At 42.0% G+C, this 22,343-nt stretch overlaps 2 protein-coding genes across 2 annotated transcripts in view; one reads left to right on the top strand and one right to left on the bottom strand.

The window, feature by feature from the left end:
• The window catches only part of ANKRD26 (ankyrin repeat domain containing 26), a 57,934-nt gene extending 50,803 nt beyond the window's left edge, over positions 1-7,131 (top strand). The window contains exons 36-39 of the mRNA XM_062017779.1: positions 84-319; positions 1,029-1,275; positions 4,711-4,756; positions 6,211-7,131. Of these exons, the coding sequence (XP_061873763.1) occupies positions 84-319; positions 1,029-1,275; positions 4,711-4,756; positions 6,211-6,359 (678 nt within the window). The 3' untranslated portion in view covers positions 6,360-7,131. The remainder of the gene's footprint in view (positions 1-83; positions 320-1,028; positions 1,276-4,710; positions 4,757-6,210) is intronic.
• A 7,966-nt stretch (positions 7,132-15,097) lies between these two features.
• LSM8 (LSM8 homolog, U6 small nuclear RNA associated) lies at positions 15,098-18,955 on the bottom strand. The gene is made up of 4 exons (XM_061988720.1): positions 18,847-18,955; positions 17,706-17,746; positions 17,057-17,184; positions 15,098-15,328 (listed from the first exon to the last, which is right to left on the bottom strand). The coding sequence occupies exons 1-4, from the start codon at positions 18,875-18,877 to the stop codon at positions 15,238-15,240; spliced, it is 291 nt and encodes a 96-aa protein (XP_061844704.1). The 5' UTR covers positions 18,878-18,955; the 3' UTR covers positions 15,098-15,237.
• Between the last annotated feature and the right edge of the window lie 3,388 nt (positions 18,956-22,343).

Raw genomic sequence — 22,343 nt, 5'->3', positions numbered from 1 at the left:
TGAAACTGCTGTTATGTGCCATTGACTGGTGGGAAGATTTCTCTTTTTCTTTATGGTGGTTGAAAGTGCATTGTCTGCTTCAGACGCAGGCAGCCTCCCAGGACAGATTGGAACAAATCAGAGCCAGTCATCACGCTTCACTGAGAAACCAGCTGAAGCACAGAATTAGAGATCTCGAATGTGAATTGGACAGGATAAAAAATACCCAACAAGACAGTATTTTTCAAAAAGAATCCACACAGGCAGAAGTGGAAAGATACAAAGAGCTGTATCTGGAAGAAGTAAAAATTAGAAGACGCCTGACAAATAAACTGGAAAGGTAAGTCCATGCTTTTTTGGAGTGGTAATAAGATACTAATGTTTCCTCGTGCATTGTCTTCCTAAAATCCTACTTGTACATCTGCTTAGCATTTTGTGTGTAACCCTAAGATGACATATTTGTGAGGAAAATACCTTACGACCCTTCCTCTTCATTAGAACTGTCTTGATCTCTCTTTTGTGTTCCAGTAGTAACGCCACTGATCATAGAATTAATAGGATGGGTTTTGATTGTGTTTTAACAGGCAGCCTTTTTGCCAGTTTCTAGTAATCTGTTCCTCTTACTCCATAAATTTCATGTCTTTCACTGCTTGCATAAGGATAGGCCCTTCAGAGGGCAGAAACTGATTCTGTGAAGCCAAAAAAATAATCTTTTTTTACTTCTATTTTAGCAGTGTGCCTGAGGTTTGAGCTTTCCCTGGGAAAGAGAGGGTAGCCCAGAGTTCTTAGGCAGGTGACATAGCTTTCAGAAGCAACTGTGTAAGCACATGGCATTCATAGATTGCTTTGAAGCCGTAAGCGTTGGTAGCTCCTGCTGCCTTGCAGTTAGAGTGGCTTCTTCAAAATAGGCTCTCCAAAAAGCCTTAGATCAAATGATGCTCTTGTTTTGGACTCTTAATCCCTTCCACTTTCAGAAGTCAGATAATAGTCAAAGCCTTTGTGGAAGTGTTACTGCCAAAGATAATTCTTTGGATCTTCAAATGTTTCAGAGCTAATGAGAGACTGGCAGAAGCTAACACGAAGCTCCTTCAGGAGCGCCACAAAAACAAATCTCTAATCACAAGCAGCATTGTCAGTGGAGGTCTGGCTGCAAGTCCAGTTCTGTATGCAACTGAACTGGGACATCTCGGCAACAACTTGGCACTGAACAGAAGTCTGAGTATAGGAGGAAGCTTCCTAAGCCCAGCTGCAAACACATTATCAGCAAGAAACACAGTTGAAGCCTATGTGGCCAAGGTAAGCATTTTCTAATACTATTGTCAGCTACTGCTAAAGAGTATCCGTACACAAGGTTGTGCTTTTTAGCCTAAAGTTAGAATCCATTTATAGTTGCAAGCCGTATGGTCTCATATGCCAAAACAATGAGACTTTTGGTCATCAGAATTGTACATATTTCCAAGAGTGCTCAAAGGCCAAAAAGTACTGAAATCTAAATAATGAACTGTGTAACTAGATTGTTTTACAAGAGGAACTGTGATAAAAAATACTGTGGCATAGGAAGCTCTTTAAGTTTTAACATAAAGTGTTGTGCGCATGGCCTCTTTAAAACAACCAACTTTGTGATGAGTGCAAAGTCCCCTCAGGCATCTTTGAAACACCTTTTCCTTCTTCACTGATCTTCATTCTATCAGTTTCTTCACCAAAACTTGTTTTGGTACATTATTATCAACAAAAGGATGATTCAAAAATAGGATGATATAAATGCGATCATGTAGCTTCTCACTTGATACTTCAGTGAGGGATGCATACTACACAGAGAAGACATTTGTTTTTGTAGTTCCTGCTATGTGTTGTTACATAAAAAGGTAAAATTAACAACTTGGGAAGGCTTCACAGCTTTGTAATTTTGCAGCAAAGCTGCATCCTCTGCAATACCTGTGGTCAAAGAATGCCCAGTAATTAACAGTCAGTGTCATAGCAGGTTTCTCTCAGAATGGTGAACATTATATCAAAAGGTTTGGAAACCAGATGTCAATAGTTGTCATCAGTTTCCCACCTAGCATAGGGTTGAGGTGTGGAGAAGCTTCTCTGTTCGGTCAGCCATCCCTCGTATTCTGTTGTTCATAGAATCATAGAATGGTAGGGGTTGGAAGGGACCTTTAGAGATCATCTAGTCCAACCCCCCTGCAGAATCAGGTTCACCTAGATCAGGTCGCATAGGAACATGTCCAGGCGGGTCTTGAAGACCTCCAAGGAAGGAGACTGCACAACCCCTCTGGGCAGCCTGTGCCAGGGCTCCCTCACCCTCACAGTAAGATCGTTTTTTGTTACGTTTAAATGGAACTTTTTGTGTTCCAGCTTCATTCCGTTACCCCTGTCCTGTTGCTAGATACCATAGAGAAAAGGGATGCCCCAACCTCCTGACATCCATCGCCAACCTCAGCATCCATCGTGATGTTGAGTGAACCACCGCTCATGAGTGAACCGTCCACTTTCTCATGTTTAGTGAACATGAGAAGTATTTGTTCTCTCCCATGTCCATTTCAGTTCTTCCTTCAATTATGTCTTGGATTTTTTTCCAGTAACCTGTTTCCATTCTACAGAATTTGTCTCAAATTCAAGTAGAGCAGTTCTGATTTGGCTGGAAATTATAAATGTTCTTGCCACTAAAGCTCATAAAGACGGGGAGTTAAGGAGCTTAAATTGCAGTGTGCCTCAGGTAGTCATCTTGCACTTCTTTACTTAGCCAAAGCAGATTTGGTGTACTGAAATGCAAATATGAGGTACTGAGAGTGGCCTGTGCAACGTACTTTGGGAACTGCTGCCTCAGTCTGTAGACTAAGGCAGGGAAGGTGTGCTGCAAGGAGATTTTGGGACTCAAGTCCTGTTATTAGGTTTCACAAATGTCAAGCTTAAATTCTTGACATCCGGGCCGAAGGCTGGAGAAAGTGAATGTGGATGTCTTGACATAGAGGACTGTAGTGAGCTCTGCTAGCTGCAGCCACTGCAAATTAGTGGATCTAAGAAACTGGTTTTCCTATGTAACGTGAGAAAAAGAATATCTGCTTCCTACTCTTATCTTTCCAATTCAGTTCCTTTTCTGATTTTGTTTTTCATCCCCATTCTTGTATTGTAGTAACCATAGTATTGTTAGCTTTTTTTCTTGCCTCATTTACATGTAGGCCATGTCTCACTGAAGATCTTTCAACTTAAGGCCATTTTTCTTTCTTCTCCAGCTCCTTAATCAAAAAATCTGTTCTTCTCTCTCTTCTCTGCAGTCAGATGCATGACAAGGTTTGTAGTCAGTATAGTTTAATGTTGAGTGGTATTTTATACTGGAAATGTTTTGTTTATTTATACTATTTAGGTTTTGATGCATTCATATTTTCCTAATACTGCAAGTACTTGGAACTTGTTAGTTTGTCTAAGTGAAAGAATGACTGCTGCAGAGTACTTCAATGCTTTATGTCTTTGCAATGTTATGGCTTCTGTGGTAGTTCACCATCTGTAAGATGACAGTGTATGGATTTTGGCTGTTATAATGGAACTCCTTTAAACCATAGGATAGGGCTGGTTTACCTTCCTTGTCAGTTTTGGTATTCAAAAAGTTCTTGGTAGTAACAGTAGTTGTCTAGAGTACCAATACTGTTCTGAAGCTGAGTTCCTGGGCTCTGAATGTCATCTCATGGAGTCTGCAGGGTCTAACTTGTTGTTCAGCAACCCCTGTCAGTGGTAAGTCAATACTGCTTTCCAAAAAATAATTGGTGAGAAGGTGACAGCTGCAAGGGAACCTGGTGTGTTACTGGCTGAAGAGATGTGCGATGATAGAAGTACCTGCTCAGGAGGTTTGGGATAGTCATCTGTGATACCTTTTCCAGGTGACTAGGGGGAAGGAGAACAGTGGAGGCAGGTTATGGTCCTCAAAGGTGTATTTTGCTGGGTTCCTCGTTCCCTCTTCAGAAATCAGTGCGTTGTCTTCAATTCCAATTTATGAGTCATAAAGATGTTAATGGAATGAATAAGAGGAAAACAAGATCTTTTTCTTCTCTTGCTTCATCCGCAGCTGTTGCAGAGGGTCCTGTGGACCTTCTGGTTGTTGTGAGTGCTCCAGAAACCAGGGAAAGTAGTTTCTTCAAACACCTCAACTACTACTTCTTTGCTTAGGATTGGTCCTGATTCTGTGTTCCCTTTCTGTCTAGGCATTAGTTTTCCTGCTATATTATTTTTTCTCCTACATACGCCTCATTTGCTGTGTTAGAGGGTCTACTGTCCAGTTGGCAATGGTACACGTTGGTCCTGCAGCAGCTGCTGTTGCACTCTTCTCTCCTGAAGTTCCAGAAGCCAGCCTCAGCTCAATCTGTCCATATTTGGCATTTGTGCACATCTCAGCATTTACCTGGCATTCTACTCACATATTTGATGATAGGTCTTAGCTATAAAAACTCTACTGTGCTCTTTTCCTATATCTTAAATGCCCAGTGATAACCCAGCTGGTGAGTTACTGGTTGTTTTGTGCTACAGTTAATGTTGCTCAGCAATGAGAACGCTACAGCCTGGCTGACCCAAGAGTTTCTCTGTGTTAAAGATCAAACCCCAAACCAAGATGTCTCTATTTGGGGTGATATTTTGAGTTTTTTATCATGTTATGTGTGGGTTTGAAGAAGTTTTTAGAAGTTCAACGGTCACATTTTTATAACAATAATATTTTAACTGTTTTCTGTATCAATCTAGGTACGGCAGGAACTGGACGAAAAAGTCACTAAAGAACTCGAACAGGGTAATGTGTCATAATATTAAGAGTGTTTTTAAGGAAAAAGCTGACTGTTCTTAACTCTTCAAATAACAGATGGAAAGATGTCAAGTTCCTGTTCTAAGCCGAGGGTTTTTTTCTGCTTTCCATGTAGACTTGAATGTGAAAACTTCCAGCTTGCCAAAATACTACACAGAATATTTTGTGTTTGCCTAAAAACAATCCACTCTCAAAGAAAACCAGCCTATTTCCCCCATGCAAGTACTCTTGACTGAAGCTGAAGTCACCTTTCACGAGAGTTAATTCTCAAGCATGAAAATCAAACATAAAAGAAGCCTAGAGATGGGATAGTTATAGACTTCAGCCATCACTTCTCTTTCCATGTACATTAGTTGTGTTTGGTAAACCATGCCATACATGTTTTCTGCTGTTAGTTCTTGATTTTTTGCTATGTCTATTCTTTGCTTGTATTTGTAGCTTATATGTTAGTATTTTTTTGAATAAGTAAGAATATAATCAGTGATAAATACATACTTTAGAAAAAAGTAATTCAGTGGTGTTTAGGCAACCATAAGTTGAATACTTATAGCATAAAACATACTCTATAATATAGGTACAGGTGTCCAATGAGGAATTCCACTGATTTCATGACATTTGCTCCTCCAGAGTCACTGCTTTGCAGCGGCTGCTGCTGCTATTTCAAAGCAGGTAGCAGCCCCTGAGAGCATTTCCTCTGTCCCTGTGTGCTTTTAGTCATAGTGTTCAGCTGCAGCTTCATAGCTCTTTGCACATGTCTGAATGGACACAGAGCCACTGCATTGCATCCGTGTGCTTTTTGAACATAATTGTACATCCACTAGGAGTCACAGAGTATGTTTGGTTTGGGGACCTCATCTGAAAAAAGTGGTGAAGGCTGGTTTGATTTCATTGAGGATGCGTTTTCATCAAGGAAAGGGTTTTCCCAAGGCAAGTTGCAAAGATGCCCCTCAGGAAAGATGCCAGGCTGTGAGAGGCCTGGCCTGGCCTGACTGCAGTGCAGAGCTGTTGGCGTTTTCACAGGCTGATTTTTTTAAAGTTTGTCACAGCAAATGCAGAAGATGAATTTTAGGAGTGGCGTTCCCATAAATTGCTGTTTTTAACATTTAAGGAGAACAGACACCTGAGGTTGAAGAGGTCTGCAGGAGGCTAAATTCGGCACTGGTGTGAGCAGGAGCTGTTTGTGGATTCCCTGAAGATGCTCAGTGTTTGGCCTATGGAATTTTGTTCCCTACCTTTAGAAATACTTTTGATTGATAAGCCAACACGGAGAAAATTGTTTCTTGTTTTGCACCACACCCTTTCATTGTTCTGTTCCATTGGAAGTGTTTAAACCTCTTTGTGGTTTGTAGTCTCTCCAGTTGCCCATAATGTTTTTACAGTGACTTACTTGTCCTTTTCTATAGTAAAAGTGACACCAGGAATCTTCTCTGTTTTCTCTCTAGCCACTGCTGAACTTGAAATGGGATCTGCCGGAGCATCTCCCATGGGATCTACTGATGGATCTTCAAAAAATGTCCATGTTGACCAGGATCCCCTTTCCAGGGCAATACAGGACTACCGAGACATTCTAACCAAAAACTATCTCATTTGAACAAAATGCCAGGGAAGGGCTCTGGCAATTACGTTGTTTACATAGTGCATCCATGGTTCAGATGTGAAAATGTGTTCATTACAGTCTGAATATAAATTCCAGGTCTTTTAAATGGATGTCAGGCACATTGCACTTACCCATTGGTTTATTGATGCATGGTTGGTTTATTTTGCACTCACAATACTAACCATATCTGGCTTTTCTGACTGGCAGGTTGACTAATTACAATTCTTGAGCTTGACAGAGCTGTCAAAATGTTTCTTACGAAGGTAGATGTATATTTTACTCCGTTGATGCCCTGTGTTTTAACAAAAGTGTTCCCGATATTCTGTTTAATCTTTTTGCACTGTATATGTTTAAAGTTTCTAGTGTTATTTTGATGCTTAGGACATTGTTTAATGTGCTTTTGAGCTCACTGCAGTGAATATTTCTGCTAATGAAGGGAAAGTTTTACCAGTGTTCAAGCTGGAGAACAGGGCACTTTACATTGCTGTCACTTTATGCACCTTAGGCTGAAAATTACTGTGAGTGTAGAAGAGTGCCAAGAATGTTGACATGAGATGTTTTGAGTGTGTTTGTTTTGTGTCACAGAACCACAGGATGGGTGAGATTGGAAGGGACCTCTGGAGGTCCTCTGGTCCAGCCCCCTGCTCAAGCAGGTCCAGCTTGATCAGGCCACACAGGACCTATCCTGATCACCATCCTGTGATTCTGTGGTGCTGTTCCATTTTGTACAAATTCATTTTAGTGAAGCTAATACACTGTACTTAGTTCCAGATATTTTGTTTTGATATTTAATAAATTTTGTAATCTAGTACATATCTTTGTTTCATTGTTCCCCTTTTTGACTTTGCTTTCCAGTTCTCCTCTGCCCAGCTGACGAGCTGCCATTTGCCATAGCCTTAAATCCATATTTTATCTCCAGTTGCATTATCAAAATCCCATGTATACAACTATGTTTCCTGTTGCAAAAATGAGCAGTTATTACCCAGCTTAAATGCTGCCTTTTAATGGCTTTTCATGAAACAGGATCATGCTTACATAGTTCTAGAGCATCAAAGCAAAAATGCAGTACAAAGCAAACAGCAGTGAGGAGCAGTGAGCCATAAGCAGAATCCTGAATCACACAGGCCCATTCCAGCTCTCTTCTCCACACAGTTCTTCACACCATGCTAAGCATCTGTGAATTTGCTGTTAAAAAAATCAAATTTGTTCATGCCATCCTCTGATTTTCAAGGATTGCAGGGCTGTATCCTAGAAATGCACCAGTATTTTGGAGAAGCTTGGCTTTAAAACCTAGTTTGCTTCTTAGCATCCATAATGGAGCTGAGCCCTCATCTATCAAGAAAAGGACATATTGGGAGTGGAGGGGTGCAGAGGGAAGGTTTTACCTATCTGTTTGGGGCAAGGAAGAAGTTTCTTGGAACATAGGCCAAATTCAGTCACTTGTGTATAAATGTCTGGCTGTATTACTTTCCAATCTTATTCCAAAGCAAAATCCTGCATCTGCATTTTACCATCTGCCTTATGGGAGGCCCAGGTCACTGTGAGGAAAAATCAGCATTCCTTTTAGACACGAAAGACAAGCTATGTAGATGGTTTTGGGTGTGCAAACACAAAAACATGTACCAGAAGTGCAGGATAAATGACGGATTGTGCAACTTCTCTACACTCCATTATGCCTAGGTGATCTGCACTGATTAAGCCTTTCTTGGTGCTATATTGGAACCTTTGTCATAGATGTTTCTCAGTTCGTTAAGTTGTTAAGGTGCAAGTGGCCTATGGTGGAGCCCATGGGAACTTCAGTGCTTTCATAAATAATACTCAGCTGCTTGAAGGCCCAAGATTTGGTCTGGATACATCTGTGTGGTGGCATTAGCAGCAGAGTAACCTGTCACTTTTAGCTAAGGACCATCCTGCTGGCATCTGCTGTGGAAACTCAGAAACTCTACTGTTATGTACAATGTGGTTGTAGAGCACCATACATGAATTATCCAAAGAGAAAATGGTAAGACTCCTAGACAATTCAATTTCTTACTGCTTCCTGCACTGGCCGGACTGCTGAGAAATGGTGGAATCAGAAGTTAGAGCATAAAACTCAAAATGACTTGATGGATGTTATAAACTATGCATAATGTTAAATTAGCCTCTAGGTAAAACAGGGAGCTGGCCCCTTCACCCATGTAACAATCATCAAATTCTAACAATTCTCCTTTAAGCAGTCTTGAAAATGAGAAGTGCAATTCCAGAGAGGAATCCTACTCCATTATAGTTACATGAAAGAATCTACAGCCTGTCTTTTCAAAGACCCTGAGCATTTGTCCTTGCTAGGCTTCACCTGCACTTAGTCTGGTATCCAGGCTGTATTAGGACAAGCAGCAGCAGCGACTGTTTCCACTGGGTGCTGCTGAGCACACGCTCACTTCCCTGCACTCTGTGCTCACGGTTTAATGAGGGAGATGGTTGTGCACGCCGCTCCGGCGGATGAACCGCTCATTAGGAGAACACTCCTATTGACTGTTTACATCTTGATGTGCCCTGGTTTTGAAATCTAATTCCAAACTAACAGAGGTTCTATTGTGTCATATTTCCTCCTCAGCATCACACATTTTCAATCAGCATCAGCTCCTCAGCCATAATGACTTCCTCCTGCTTTGGCAGCTGTACAGCTCCGAGCTCGCTGCGAAACACAACTCCGTAAATCCGGTCTGTGTGCACCAAATGCTATAGGTGTAGGGTATTCACGTGGCAATCGGCAAGAACTGGTTTTGTTCATCGGAGAAAGCTATAGACTGAGTTTGAAATAGGGGGTTTGCTGCTGCAGGATTTTTCCTAGCCCTTAGCATGCATATTGCTTTGAATACAATTTTGACAATCTGTCCCCTGCATCTGAGGATACCACGTCACCTGCAAGTTCCCTCAGTGCAAACACTGCCAGTCCTTGCCATACACCACCAGCAGCCCTGGCCAGCTGGCAGAAACATCACAGTGTTCATCCACATGCAGCTTTCCACCTGCATCGCAAGTGGAGTTGAAGTCTGAAATTAAACAAGTGAGAATTCCTAAAGATTTAAGCACAAAAATCCAAAGCAAGAACCACAATTTAAAAAAATAACACTTTAGGATAGGAAGCCTCTATGTGAAATTCTAGTGCCTTAAAATCTTTCAGATTAGAGAATGCTGTCTCCCAATTTCTCAGTGTTTCTAATAATATGAATGACACGCACAGTAACTGTATCTGTTAGAGAACTTCGCTACAATGAGCTCTGCTGTAAAACCTAACTTTGTCCACCTTCAACAAGTTTCTTTCCATATTGTATAGATTTCACTTCTTCAAATCTAGATTCTTTGACTTTTCCAGTAGTCATGATTATTGTGCTCTGCATAGAAACTGAAGTGGAAATTATCATAGAATCATAGAGTCATAAGGGTTAGAAGGGACCTTTAGAGATCATCTAGTCCAACACTCCCTGCAGAAACAGGTTCACCTAAATCAGGTTGCATAGGAACACGTCCAGGCAGGTGCTGAAGACCTCCAAGGAAGGAGACTCCACACCCTCCCTGGGCAGCCTGTGCCACTGCTCCCTCACCCTCACAGTGAAATAGTTTTTTCTTATGGAACTTTCTGTGTTCCAGCTTCATCCCATTACCCCTTGTCCTGTTGCTAGATACAACAGGAAAAAAAATCATACAGGAGAACTCAACACTTAATTAATCTAGAGTATAAAACAAAAAGATGTCAGGACAACCATTAAAGATGCCCTTGTGCTCCCCCAAGTAACAAACACCTTTTATCTAAAAGTGCAAGTGGCAGGCAAGAAGTTCTGCATTGAGTGAATTTTCCTGGCCTTTCAAGGCATTGATGTGAGGCTGAGCGGCAGCAGCATGTTGTTCAACACAGGTTCCAGAGTTCCTGGAACGTGCTGCAAGGCTCCAGGAAGGAAAATATTACCGCCCAGATAACATCAAGAGTAGTTCTTGGCAAAAGTCTGAATGTTACTTTGTTTTCACAGATAGTAGAAATCCGTGGAGTTACATAAACAGGTGCAAAAAATGTACCACAGACTAACTATAACCAGCGGCACAAACTATCCTGATGTTTCACTGGTATGACTCACATTTGTATTCTCCAAATCTCTTCAACTGAGGCTTCTGCCTTCTGGAGAAGCGCCTTCATGGTCCTCATCATTTAATTCCTAAAGGAATGACAGCTAATGGCTTGGTACTCATCATGTTTCTATGTTAACAGTCGGAGAAATCAAATCTCTTCTAACCAACACACGGAGAACACAACCCTGGTGTTCAGGATCATTTCTGTATGAATCTGCAGAAAATTCTTAGCAGAGTGCAGCTCCATGCAGCAGAGGCTGAGGTGGAATTATGTTACTACAGGTACAAAGCATGTTCTCAAGCCTACAAATGTGGTACATTTGCTGTAAAAGCAGAAGGGCAATGGCCACAAGCTCTCAGCCAAACTACCCACGCTAGCACCGCATGTTTGACGTGTCTCTCAGCTGCTTTACTTACAATAAGGATTGAAGATTAAACACTGACTCCAGGGACTACGGAGAACATGCTACAGTTGATAGCAAAGGCTGAATTGCACAGAAATTGTCCACTCTTGGAATAAGTCCTTAAAACAGAACCTATGCTCCTTCAGTCCAGGAACCTGACTGTAGGCCACATCATATTTGAGAACTTTGAATGCAAATACATGAAGTGCACGTGGAGGCACTTTATGCAGATTGCAATTGGGCAAGTTTCCCTTGGACCACAGAAGGTGGCTTCTGCGTTCCTTGATGCACACCAAATGAACTATGTCTTTATAAGCCAGTTCATTTCACTGGGGGCATCCTTTTCCAGGACTTGTCCTTTCCCTCCAAGCCCTCCATTAAACAAACAAAAGGAGGAAGTGACCAACCTAGGGCAATGCAGGAAACGATGGAATATGAGGATTACCTCCAATTCAGCGTTACTTCCTTTTGTCCTCAGCATCACCTTTCTCTGCCCTGCTTATTTCTGTAAGATTGGTTTATCACCCTGCGAGGACTCGGTGGATTTTACTGAACATCACCTGTTATTTATTGGATATTTAATCTAGGCACTTTGCAGTAAAAGTTTCCAAGGACACTGTGGACTGTCCAACCTCAGCAGAGGTCTTCACGTACACCGAAGAAGCAGATGAAAGTCGTACGACCACCGTGGCCAGAGCTCAGCAGGAGTGCCTTCAAGGCTGAAAAGAGCTAGTCTTTTTGTCTTGAGAGTACTTTTCCCTCCAGCAAGAATAAAACAAATGTTTTTTGCAGACAATATTAGTCTTCATCTCCTAGGAGACATTTTCTTTGCCACATCTTTAGAGTCAGTGGGAAACAGCAAGGAGCACCTTGGCCCCAGCCAGCTGGCAGACACTGACTGGCATACCCCTGCTCAACATGCAAGAATCAGCTCTGCTGCTCTTTTTTTCCATTCCACTCCTTTTTACTCTCAAAAATTCAGCCCTACTTCATTTCCTCTGTTTTATCTCTTTACTACTTTCAACACTTGCTACGCTGCCTGCAGTGTGGGTTTACCTGTAGTCAAGATATACAGCCTTCCCACTCGCTGAGCTGCCATCCTAGACTCTTCCTCCTCTGGGGAACTAACACTCTCTAGCTTTCTTTTTTTAGAGTGATTAATACAAGACCATCACTATGCTAGCTTTCTGGTTACAATCCCCTTTTTTCCCCCCCTTACTTTACTTTCATAAAACAAACCAATGGTATAAAAAGAATTAGCTGTCACTGATGACCTATGTTTTAGCTGGGCTGCATTGCAGGTTTGATTCAATAAAAACACTGATTCACACTGGCTATAGTTCAACTTCTGCAAACACTGTAACTCTGAAAAGCATTACACAGCCCCTGTCTAAGCATGAAGGTGAGCAAACTCCACAGCTGCCAGATTTGAGGTTTCAGCAATAAATTTGCTTCCGAGCAGGTTCTGTCTTGGCAGGGCTGTTAAGCTGCCTGTGAGCTGACCATCCTTGGCCTATCTCATTGCAGTTAGTTTCACAGCGCACTACCTATCAACCCCTTCGGGCCTTGCGCAGAGTTTTTGTCAGGATCCCTTGCTGAAAGGCTGGATCGATGGGCCGAGGCCAACTGGATGAGGTTCAACAAGGATGAGTGCTGGGTCCTGCACTTGGGCCACAACCCCAGGCAATGCTACAGGCTTGGGGCAGAGTGGCTGGAAAGGAAAAGGACCTGGGAGTGTTGGTTGACAGCTGGCTGAATATGAGCCAGCAGTGTGCCCAGGTGGCCAGGAAGACCAATGACATCCTGGCCTGGATCAGGAATAGCATGACCAGCAGGACCAAGATTTTTGGCCCTGGTGAGGCCACAGCTTAAATACTGTGTTTGGTTCTGGACCTCCCTACTACAAGGACACAGAGGTGCTGGAGCATGTCCAGAGACAGGCAATGGAGACGAGATGGTGAAGGGTCTGGAAAACTAGACTTATGAGGAGCGTCTAAGGGAGTTAATGGTCTAGGGACCATTAGCTTGGAGAAAAGGAGGCTGCAGAAAGACATGATCACTTTCTACAACTACCAGAAAGAGCGTTGTAGAAAGGTGGGGTGTAAGTCTCTTCTCTCCAGCAATGAACAATAGGACAAGGGGAACTGGGTTCAAGTTGCACCAGGGGAGGTTTACACTGGATATTATAAAGAACTCTTTCACCTAGAGGTTTATTAAGCATTGGAACGGGCTGCCGAGGGAGGTGCTGGAATCACCATCCCTAGAGATATTTAACAGAGATTTAGATATTGAGGGACACAGTTTAGTGATGGACATGGCAGTGTTAGGCTAATGGTTGGACTTGATGATCTTTAAGGTCTTTTTCCAACCAAAATGATTCTGTAACAGGCAGTTTAAACTTGTCTCTCTCAGTCCCTTGGAGAATGCCCTAAGTTTAGGTCATTCTGTGAGCGGAGACACATCTTCTCTTATTTGTAACCTGCCCCTAACTCTGCACACACCATTTCACAGGTCCAGAAAGAGCACATTCAAGAACTGAGGTCACTCACCTGAAGGGAGGGTGACAGGGTTAGCAATCTGTGTTTTAAACACTTTACTGTGTGAAATCATTATTTTTCCAGATCTTTTTTTCCTACTTCAGCAATTCCTGAACTCCTCGGAATTCGCATCTGGTCAGTCCCTGTCACTGCCTCCCCGATCAGCTTCACCACCTTGGTTCCACAGCTTTGCACTTGAAATCATCACTTCAAGGGCACAGAAAATAATTTTAACTAGTATCAGCTATTCATCTGAGTCCTCCACCAAACACTGGAGTTACACTGCAAATGATGTCAATATTCCATACCACAACTTCAGACTCAACTATAAACCAACAGATTTCCATAGTCATCCCAGTGCTTCTTCAATTATTCAACCCATGTATTTCAACTAAAGCTCTCCTAATACACCCAAGGTGAAGTACTGCATTTAAAATCAGCTCATCCGCATTCTGCTCTTTTTGCCTCTGCAATTTTTTCTGCTAAACAGCTAATTTACATCATCTGCTTTATTTGTTCTTTTTCAATGTGACTACCACAAGATAGACAAAGGTGAAAAAGGTCTGCTGGGCTTCACAGGATCCAGCAAGACCATCCTAGAAAACATACTGGAAGCTACATGAATTGAGAGCCGGAATTCATGAAGAATGGGTATCTTCAGTGCAATGTATATCATTTCCAAACAGTGACATTTCAGCACTTGCAATGAAAAGTACCAAATCTCACTTAGTTTTAAGATTAATATAAAAACTAATACCTCAGAATAACTTTTGTGCCACCACATCTATATATGGGGGGGGAAAAAAAAAGAATGGAGCCGTTGAGACAGTAGAGGACAAGGAAAACAGCTTTGTCCAATAGTACCAGCTTCCTCTTGCTGCCATCATACCAGTTTCTGCTGAGTAGTGACTAGGACATGGACCAGAACATGTGCAAGATGAGATCTGTTAGGGTTACATGTGATCCTTATATTCAATATTAAGGCAAACTTCACTTAAAAAAAATAATTTCTCTATTTAAAGCACTCCTGTGTCTTCTAAACTGCAGTCTAGCAAGACAACTGGTTACACATTAGCAAATACACGATTCTCTTTCTGTAGATCTTACCCAAATTTTGAGCACTATGACAGCTGCTGAGAGAAGACAAAGGATGAGTTGGTCTGAAATTTAGTGGGCTTCAAATAAATGTGTATATTTGGTTTGGGTTCTGTGTTCCCACTCAAAAGTCTTTCTCCAATTTAGCACCTTAATGCCTGCAGGTCAATTAAAAACTCCTGAAACTCCAGAATAGTCCTGGAGACCAAAGAACAGAAACTCCTATTACATGCATAAGTCATTCATTTGACTGGGAAAGCTTTTAACATCCTTGCTTTCTACACTATACACACACATAGAATAAATCTCCACAAAATCCAGGTTTCTACCTGCAGCCAGAACTTGCATTTACAGATGGTAACACTGACTGTTATACAGTTTAGCTCCAAATGATCCTGAGTTAACACAAAAAGCCTTGGTTTACCTTTAGGATGAGATCTTATTCTAAGAACAAGGTATATATCCACAGTATCAGGATTCTCACTGATACTGCCTGCATTTCCCAGGATGTATCTTACAGTGAAATTATGCATCACAAAACCTCACAGGAAATTAAATGAAAACGTCTTTAGTAAAATGTAGAAACTTTAATTTACATGCAAAACTACAACACGTTCATAATAAAAACCTGGTGACTAAACAAAGTAAACACAATTTGTAAAAATCATCCACTTTGTTAAATAGGTCCTGTACAACCAAAGATTTACAAAGTCCCTGTGCGTTTTCATCCTTTCAATGCACAACTGAGTTTAAAGGTTCTGCTCGGATATTTCCCAAGTCAAGAGCTGAATCTGTCTCTTCATCAATTTCACCAATGACAGCACTGCAATAAGAAAAAACACAGGTTATCATCACCTGTTGAAGTGCCCTGGTACAAATCTGGAAAGCCACAAAATTAACTTACTAGTGAAGATTGCCCCTTTTTTGTGGTTTTTTTAAAATCCTTTGAACAAATTTTGATGGCTACAAGTAGAGAATAAAGGAAGTTGCTGGGTTCTAGCATTTCTTGTATTATTTCTTTGAAGAGGCAGGTTACAAGAATCAAATACTACTGGTTTGTTTTAGGCAGCAGGTTAGCCTCTGAAACGAGCAGAGACCTTTTTAGGGAGAAAATAGTTCTTCAAGAGTAACGGCTTACTGTAGCAATTTGTAAGTGCATGCAACATCTGGTAAGAATGACAACTTCCTTCAACACAGATGAGTAAAATGTTATAAATTTATCCAAGGGAGAACATAGAGTATTCCAATGACGCTCTCTTACAAGCTAGTGTCTGTATCCACAAAAGAATTAGCAGCCACCAGAAACCATGTTAGATTAATCCATCCAGTAACCTTCTGAATAAATTTCTACTTTTGGTCTTTGCTACATCCTGCAGCAGCAACTTCTGTGTTTTCTGAGAGTCCCTTATTTTGAATTTAATGTTACTTAACTGCTTCTTTATTATTCTTCTTCCCACAAGGATGCTGGACTTGAGTATGTTAAGAACTGCATGAATACAGATTTATTACTTCTAATAAACATGTTCCTGAGTTTGTTAAAGTTACAAAAAGTGCAATAATTTCTGTAAGAGACTCTTTTGAGTATACTTGAGGCATGTGGCAGCCTGGTATGGTGAAAAAGTGAAGTAGCAAATAATTATTTGGCTTTTTTATACACATTTGTGCTACTTGAACAAAAAGTTACTGGTAGAGTAGCATGCTTAGCCTCACCTTTGTACATTTGTCATTTTAATCTTGCTTCAAAGCTTTAAGTCAAAATTGATTAAAGCTTCCCCTTTTTGCAATCATGTCAGATAAACACACGGATATAAACCTAAGTCTTGCTGTTTCCTTTTACAGAAATGTCCATCAGAAGACTGAAATTCCTATCCAGGCTCAGCTGCTGCCCACTGCAACGTGCCCTTTTTCTGGTGTTGATAAAAATAATCAAATTTTTTGCCATCAGTTTGAGAATACTGCTGCAAAAATCATACACCTTATGGGGCCACTTACCAGGCTTTCTTTCCATTTCCCTTGTAACCCTCCAAGTGTTTGGTACATCAGATACTTTTATCTGCATTTACTCTTATTTTGTCAGGACATTTGACACCAAAAATCAACTCTTATGTTTGATCAGATTATGAAGTGTTCTCTCTGAACAAATCATCTAAAAAAAAACCTGACAGAAGTCGACTTTGTATAGCAGATGGCTGACTTTTTGCTCACAAGTTCTCTCTCATCTTTTGTTTCATTATTCTATCTTTTCCTTGGTCAACAGTTCCTGCCTTTCACAGGCTGGAATAAAGAACATCTACGCAATGCCAGATTCAAGAAAGGAAAATGCTGACCTTTATACTGACCTGTCCTGGATTGTTAGTAGAACACAAGTCAGTTAATTAACAGCTCAGTAAATTGAGACTTACAATGTGCTATCAGTGCTACTCACACATGGGAAAATGAAAAATGTCTGGGGCTATCAAGATACATACATATACATTATACATATATATGCACACACACAATTTTTATTAATTGGTTTAAACAAGAATAATTAAATAGGTATAATACTTACACATTATCACCTCTTACAATGTACAATCCCAACACTACTTGCTCAACTCCTTGTGAAGAACTGAACACTCGTTCATGGCTTTCATCCAAAATCAAGTTAATGGTCTGATCAAAACCTTTGAGGGTTCCCTGAAAAAAACACACAAAAATAAAGCACTCCAATTAGCTTTTAAATTTGTCATCTTTGCACTCAAATGTATCTGAAACAAGCTGGCAATGCTAAGGTACTAGAGAACAGATGCTCTATTTAGCCTTTATTGTTAGGCTTAAATACAAACAGTTGGAAAATGAAACTTTTAAAACAGTGATGAATCTAAGAAAAGTATCTATATTTACTACTGACTATTCATGCCAAAAGCTCCAGTAATCACACAGAATCATAGAATGGCAGGGGTTGGAAGGGACCTTTAGAGATCACCTAATCCAACCCCCCTGCAGAAGTAGGTCCACCTAGATCAGGTTGCATAGGTAGTCTTTAGCATTAAAAATGTAAAGGTTTCTTTTATACCAATGACAGCCCCGTAGACAATTAATGTTAGTTTCTAAAGGTGTGAACATGTAAGTGATAATATCCTCACGTGGCTTCCTTTTTGCCACAATGGAAAGTCTTATGGATGAAAATAAATTGTTAAAAAAATTACAGCTCTCACCACAATCATTCTTCCGTCAGAAGTGATGACTGCAACAGTACCTGATAGTTCATCAAGGAAATGTTTAGACATTTCTGAACTAGAATCATTAACATTTTCAGAAACACTCATACGTAATGTAAAGATTAAGAGTCATTTGAAACCAGAAAAGCCTATCAGCATTTTTTTTTACAAGAGAAGCAGCATGGTTGATAGAAACATTTGACAATATAGTATTTTTTATGTCAATCTGTTTTAAAGTTTCCCTTTAACCCAAGTATGGCAAGATGTACACAAAATCGAACACCATTAAAAGCAGACTAAAGATCTGAGTTCACCTCTGTTCCCATAACTGCACTACCTCAAAATTAAAACAAGATAAACAGGTTTATAAACACTTCAAGCTAAGGCCTTAAAACCCCCTTAGCAGCTCTACAGGGATCTGCAGTCTGGCATTCTATATCCCCTCATTCCTAGGGACCAATTATATGAATTTGACGATCACATATCCATCATGCTGAATGATTCTGGGTTAGTATCCTACTGTTTGTGAATAAAATGTAAAATGCCCATAGGAACATAAAAAACCAGGAAGAAAGGAGTTCCAATAACATTAGCTCGCAGTTTTGGAGGGAATGACGTAACACTGGCTACTAAACACATGTTAAGAGCCCTTTAAGGGACCAGGCCTATTGTGAATCTCGTTCCTCATCACAGACCGAGCCAGGCTCTGGTTTACAGCACTGAAAGCTATAGGAAACCTTATTCTCTGGGTCGCCTTTTACCTCATTTCTACCCGCCCAACCAGTCTCACATAAAGAGAACCCGACACAGCCAACCGGGAAGGGCCCACGCAACGCGACCCCCGGGGGAACAGGATGCAGAAGGCCTCGGCCGACATGCTTTTCACAGGCCCTGAGGCACTTCGTCTAAACCCGCGGCGCTCCTGGCCGCTCACACCTCGCCGGGCCCGGAGATAACGCCACGCCCGCAGCAGCTTCGGCACCTGACCCGCGCCGTGCCCGCCCTCAGCGCGCCGAGCCGCCGGCGGACCCCCCGCGCCCGGCGTCCCCTCACGCTAGCGGCACGAAGAAGAGGAAAGGCCGAGCCCTCCCGCCGCCCCCAGAGCCGCCCCGGGCACCGCCGCGCGTCAGAAGGATACGGTTGATGTAATTCTCCAAGGCTGAGGTCATGGCAGCGGCTCCCGCGCTTCACGCACCCCACACCGCCGGCCGCCTCCCGCGACGCTGACTTCCGGCGCGCGCCGCTGACGCAGCGAGGGCGCCAGGCGCTGCGCATGCGCGGAGCCCCGCCTGGGCCGTACCAAGTAGAGATGGCCGAGCGCTGGCGGGGGGATGTTCTCCTCCTCCGTGATGCGTGGTGCCGTCCGCGGGGACGCCTGCGGGCAGGGCGGCGCGGAGGCGGCGGGAGGCGCTTCTGCGTGCGGCCGCTCCCTGCGGCGGCCGCTCCGTGCGGCAGCTCCGTGCGGCGGGCGAGGCTGGCTTGGGCGCTGACACAGCCTTTGGGCCATCGCTCTCGGCCCGGCTCGGCCCACGGGCCGGCCTGGGCTGCCGGTGTAAGGGGAAGGCACGGCGCGGGTGCTCCGCGCCAGCTTCACCTTGCGACGCAAAAGGGCGTTCTGTGGGAAGCGGTGGGTGACGAGGTGTGGGGCAGGTGGGTTGGTTGTGCCCGGATCTTACGCTGTAATGGACGTGGCACCAACCCCCAGCTTGGGTCCAGAATAGGGCCTTCAAGTGTAGGGTTGTGCAGCTGCTTTAAGGACAAGTGCCATGGTCAAGCTCGGCAGTCCAAGTAAAACTACATCTCCATAAAGAGATGTTCACTGTTGAGTGAGTTATGATTCTTGTGCAGAAGTTTTAACTTTATGCATTTGGGTATCTCCTTTTGCCATCATGGTAAATTTGGGAATGGCAAATAAGGATGCCCTGCAGGACCCATGATTTTTCATGTTTGTTAACTTCACCTGTTACTTGTACTCTTTACCTTTCCCTTCCAGTGGCACATTACATCTTCTGATGGCATGGATCGTTACTGCTTTCCATACTTTGTAGTCAGACTATGTGATGCCCAGAGTGTTTCATCAATCTCCTTAGAGGTCTGTGAGATAAGTGGAGTATATGAAGTCTGGCTGATCCAGTGGTGGCACTGGCAGGTTTTGGGAATGTAGGAAAATGGACTGGTACTTGACAGAAGAAGAAGTATCTCAGAGAAGAGAAGTTCAGACATTGAGTTATAGAGCCAAGTTCAGCTCCAAAACTAATTCTGGTACTTTAATCATTTTTGCCAGTGTTGAGAGAATGTGATTGTTAACAGCCTTTCAGAAACATACTGCAATATGTTGTATGTAAAGACATCCTCTGTATTGCAATATATTCAAAGTCATGAATGCACCCCTCTAAAATGGCATTTAATAACATCACAGTCTATTGATGAGACCTAAATCTTATACAGGTATTGTCTCTTGTAACAGTCTATCTACCAAGCTTCTCAAAGCATGAGGCCAATGCTCTTGAACCATTGCTCAAGTAGTCTTTGTGGACTCACATTAAAATACACTTTCTTTCACCTCTTTCTTTTGACGGTATTGTCTATTTCTTGCACTGAATGCCAACATTTTCAAATGTAAGACTGTGGGAAAAGCTCTTTCAAATTATAAAAACAGTGGGCCATTTCACATCCTGCCTATTGTGATGTGAAATGTTACATACATTCTGAATTTTAAGAAGTATTTATTGTAAATTCATGACCTTCATTAGACACAAAATTATCCTGGGGCTTACAATATGGATCTCCCTTTTTTGCTGGTTTGTGGATAACACTGAGAAAATCTAAGCTCTGCAAATTTTTCCAGTCTGACAGTGAAAATAGCAGTTATGATGGGCTTCATAAATTGGTCTAAAATAACATCAGGATCTAATCAAGTGATTAAATTTGCTGAAGCAGTGAGTAGACATTCATGGGAGAAAGCTCTCGCAAGTAATACTTACAAAAAAATGGGAGGAAATTAACTTTTTTAACCTTGATTTCCAGGGCTTTCACTTGTAGATCTAATACATCTTCATACATTGAAATATTGAGAATGCATTTAAAGTTGTCTCTTCCCAGATTTGTAGAAAAACTTTGAACAACTTGACACAGGTGAGGTACCAGGCTTTGTTTTCTCTGACGGAATCCTATAAAAAGAAGTCTCAGGTGATGTAGGAAAAGTTGCTGACACAAGTGAGGCCAAGCTGGTGTTGCTTAAAGCGTCTCCATTCTGCATTCCCTGTCTTCCATGTATCTGCCATTCATCTGGAAAAATATTTTGTGGTCTTTTGTTTTACTATGTAGATGCTACTTAGAGTTTAGATTGTCCCTGTCAGGACTAGTCCAGCTTCCTTTTATTTTAGTAAAGACTCCACGGACAAATTGGCAAGAGGTGCAAAGTGGAACTCAGTGTCCAGCCTGTGGTTTCATGCCCATGGGAAATACCGTTTCTGGACAGCAGATTGCTATTGTTTCATCCCCTTCTAGTGTGCCAATTTTTTTCCTTTCACATTGTAGCCATTTTTAAGGCAAAATATCCAGAAGAAAAAAAAAAAAAAAACCATTTCCTGGCATGTCTGAAGATAACTCCACCAAAGTAGTCTCTCAGGAATTTGTCTAATGGCTCAGCCTTTATAAAAAATGTGACAAGAGATATCAGTGAACATAAAACACTTTGGAGTTGGGCATTACATAATCCTCATTCTCTTAAGCTCTTATTATGAGAAGCCTAACAACTTCCACTAACCCGTATATGAGGATTGGAAGTAATTATGGTGTGTTCCGTGCAAGAGGTTGAAGACATTTTTTGTGTGTGGTTTCATGTTTCCTTTTCTGTACTCTTCCTTCTGCCTATAAAGACAGCTATTTTCAAAGGCCAGGAATATGAGATCAATAGGATACAAGGATGTTGGATAAAGCCTTAAAATACTTGCACCGTGACATTACCTCAATATCTGATCTCCTGAGAATCTCTCACCTGTCTGTCCATTTCAAAAATGAAAAAGCAGAGGTGGCCTTTTTTCTTATTTGAAAAAGGAGGACTAAACCCCAAAGGCTAAGGCTTAGGTCTGAGCTGCCGAAGTCAGGTGCTCAGGCTTTGCTAAACTCAGTCCTTAACGGCAGTTAGCACTCTCAATATGAGGGAACTCTAAAAAGGGAATTTCTGGCTTCATCGACTCGGGCACTCTGCATTTTCCTGAAGACAGGCAGCTGTACCCTTCTCACAGTCTTAACTGAGTTCAGCCTCTGAAGCCACCACTACTATTATTTCCCCTTTGTGAAATAAACCTCCACATAGGAAGTGGAAAAACTCTTTAATCCCTGCATGTTTTTGACAAGAAAAACAGACTGCCTGCCTGTCCCCCTCAGTAGCAAGGTTTGGCAGACTTAAGTTACAACCTGGGGCTGTAATTTGCCCTTTTGTTGAAGCTTTCGCACCTGCAGAGAAAGCCTGGGTTCGTTAGGGTAGAGCCTAAAGCTGTAGGTAAACTCCTTGTCCAGTAGAGGGAAACGTTGGCTTCTGTTTGTTGTCGCAAGGTCTCGTTTGGTACAGAAATCCAGTGGCATTGTAGGTTAAATAAGTAAGCAGCCTTGAGCATCGGCTCTCTAGCT

This window comes from Colius striatus, chromosome 1, assembly GCF_028858725.1.
Source record: "Colius striatus isolate bColStr4 chromosome 1, bColStr4.1.hap1, whole genome shotgun sequence".
Taxonomy (NCBI): Eukaryota; Metazoa; Chordata; class Aves; order Coliiformes; family Coliidae; genus Colius; species Colius striatus.
This window is presented reverse-complemented; position numbering and strand designations above follow the sequence as displayed.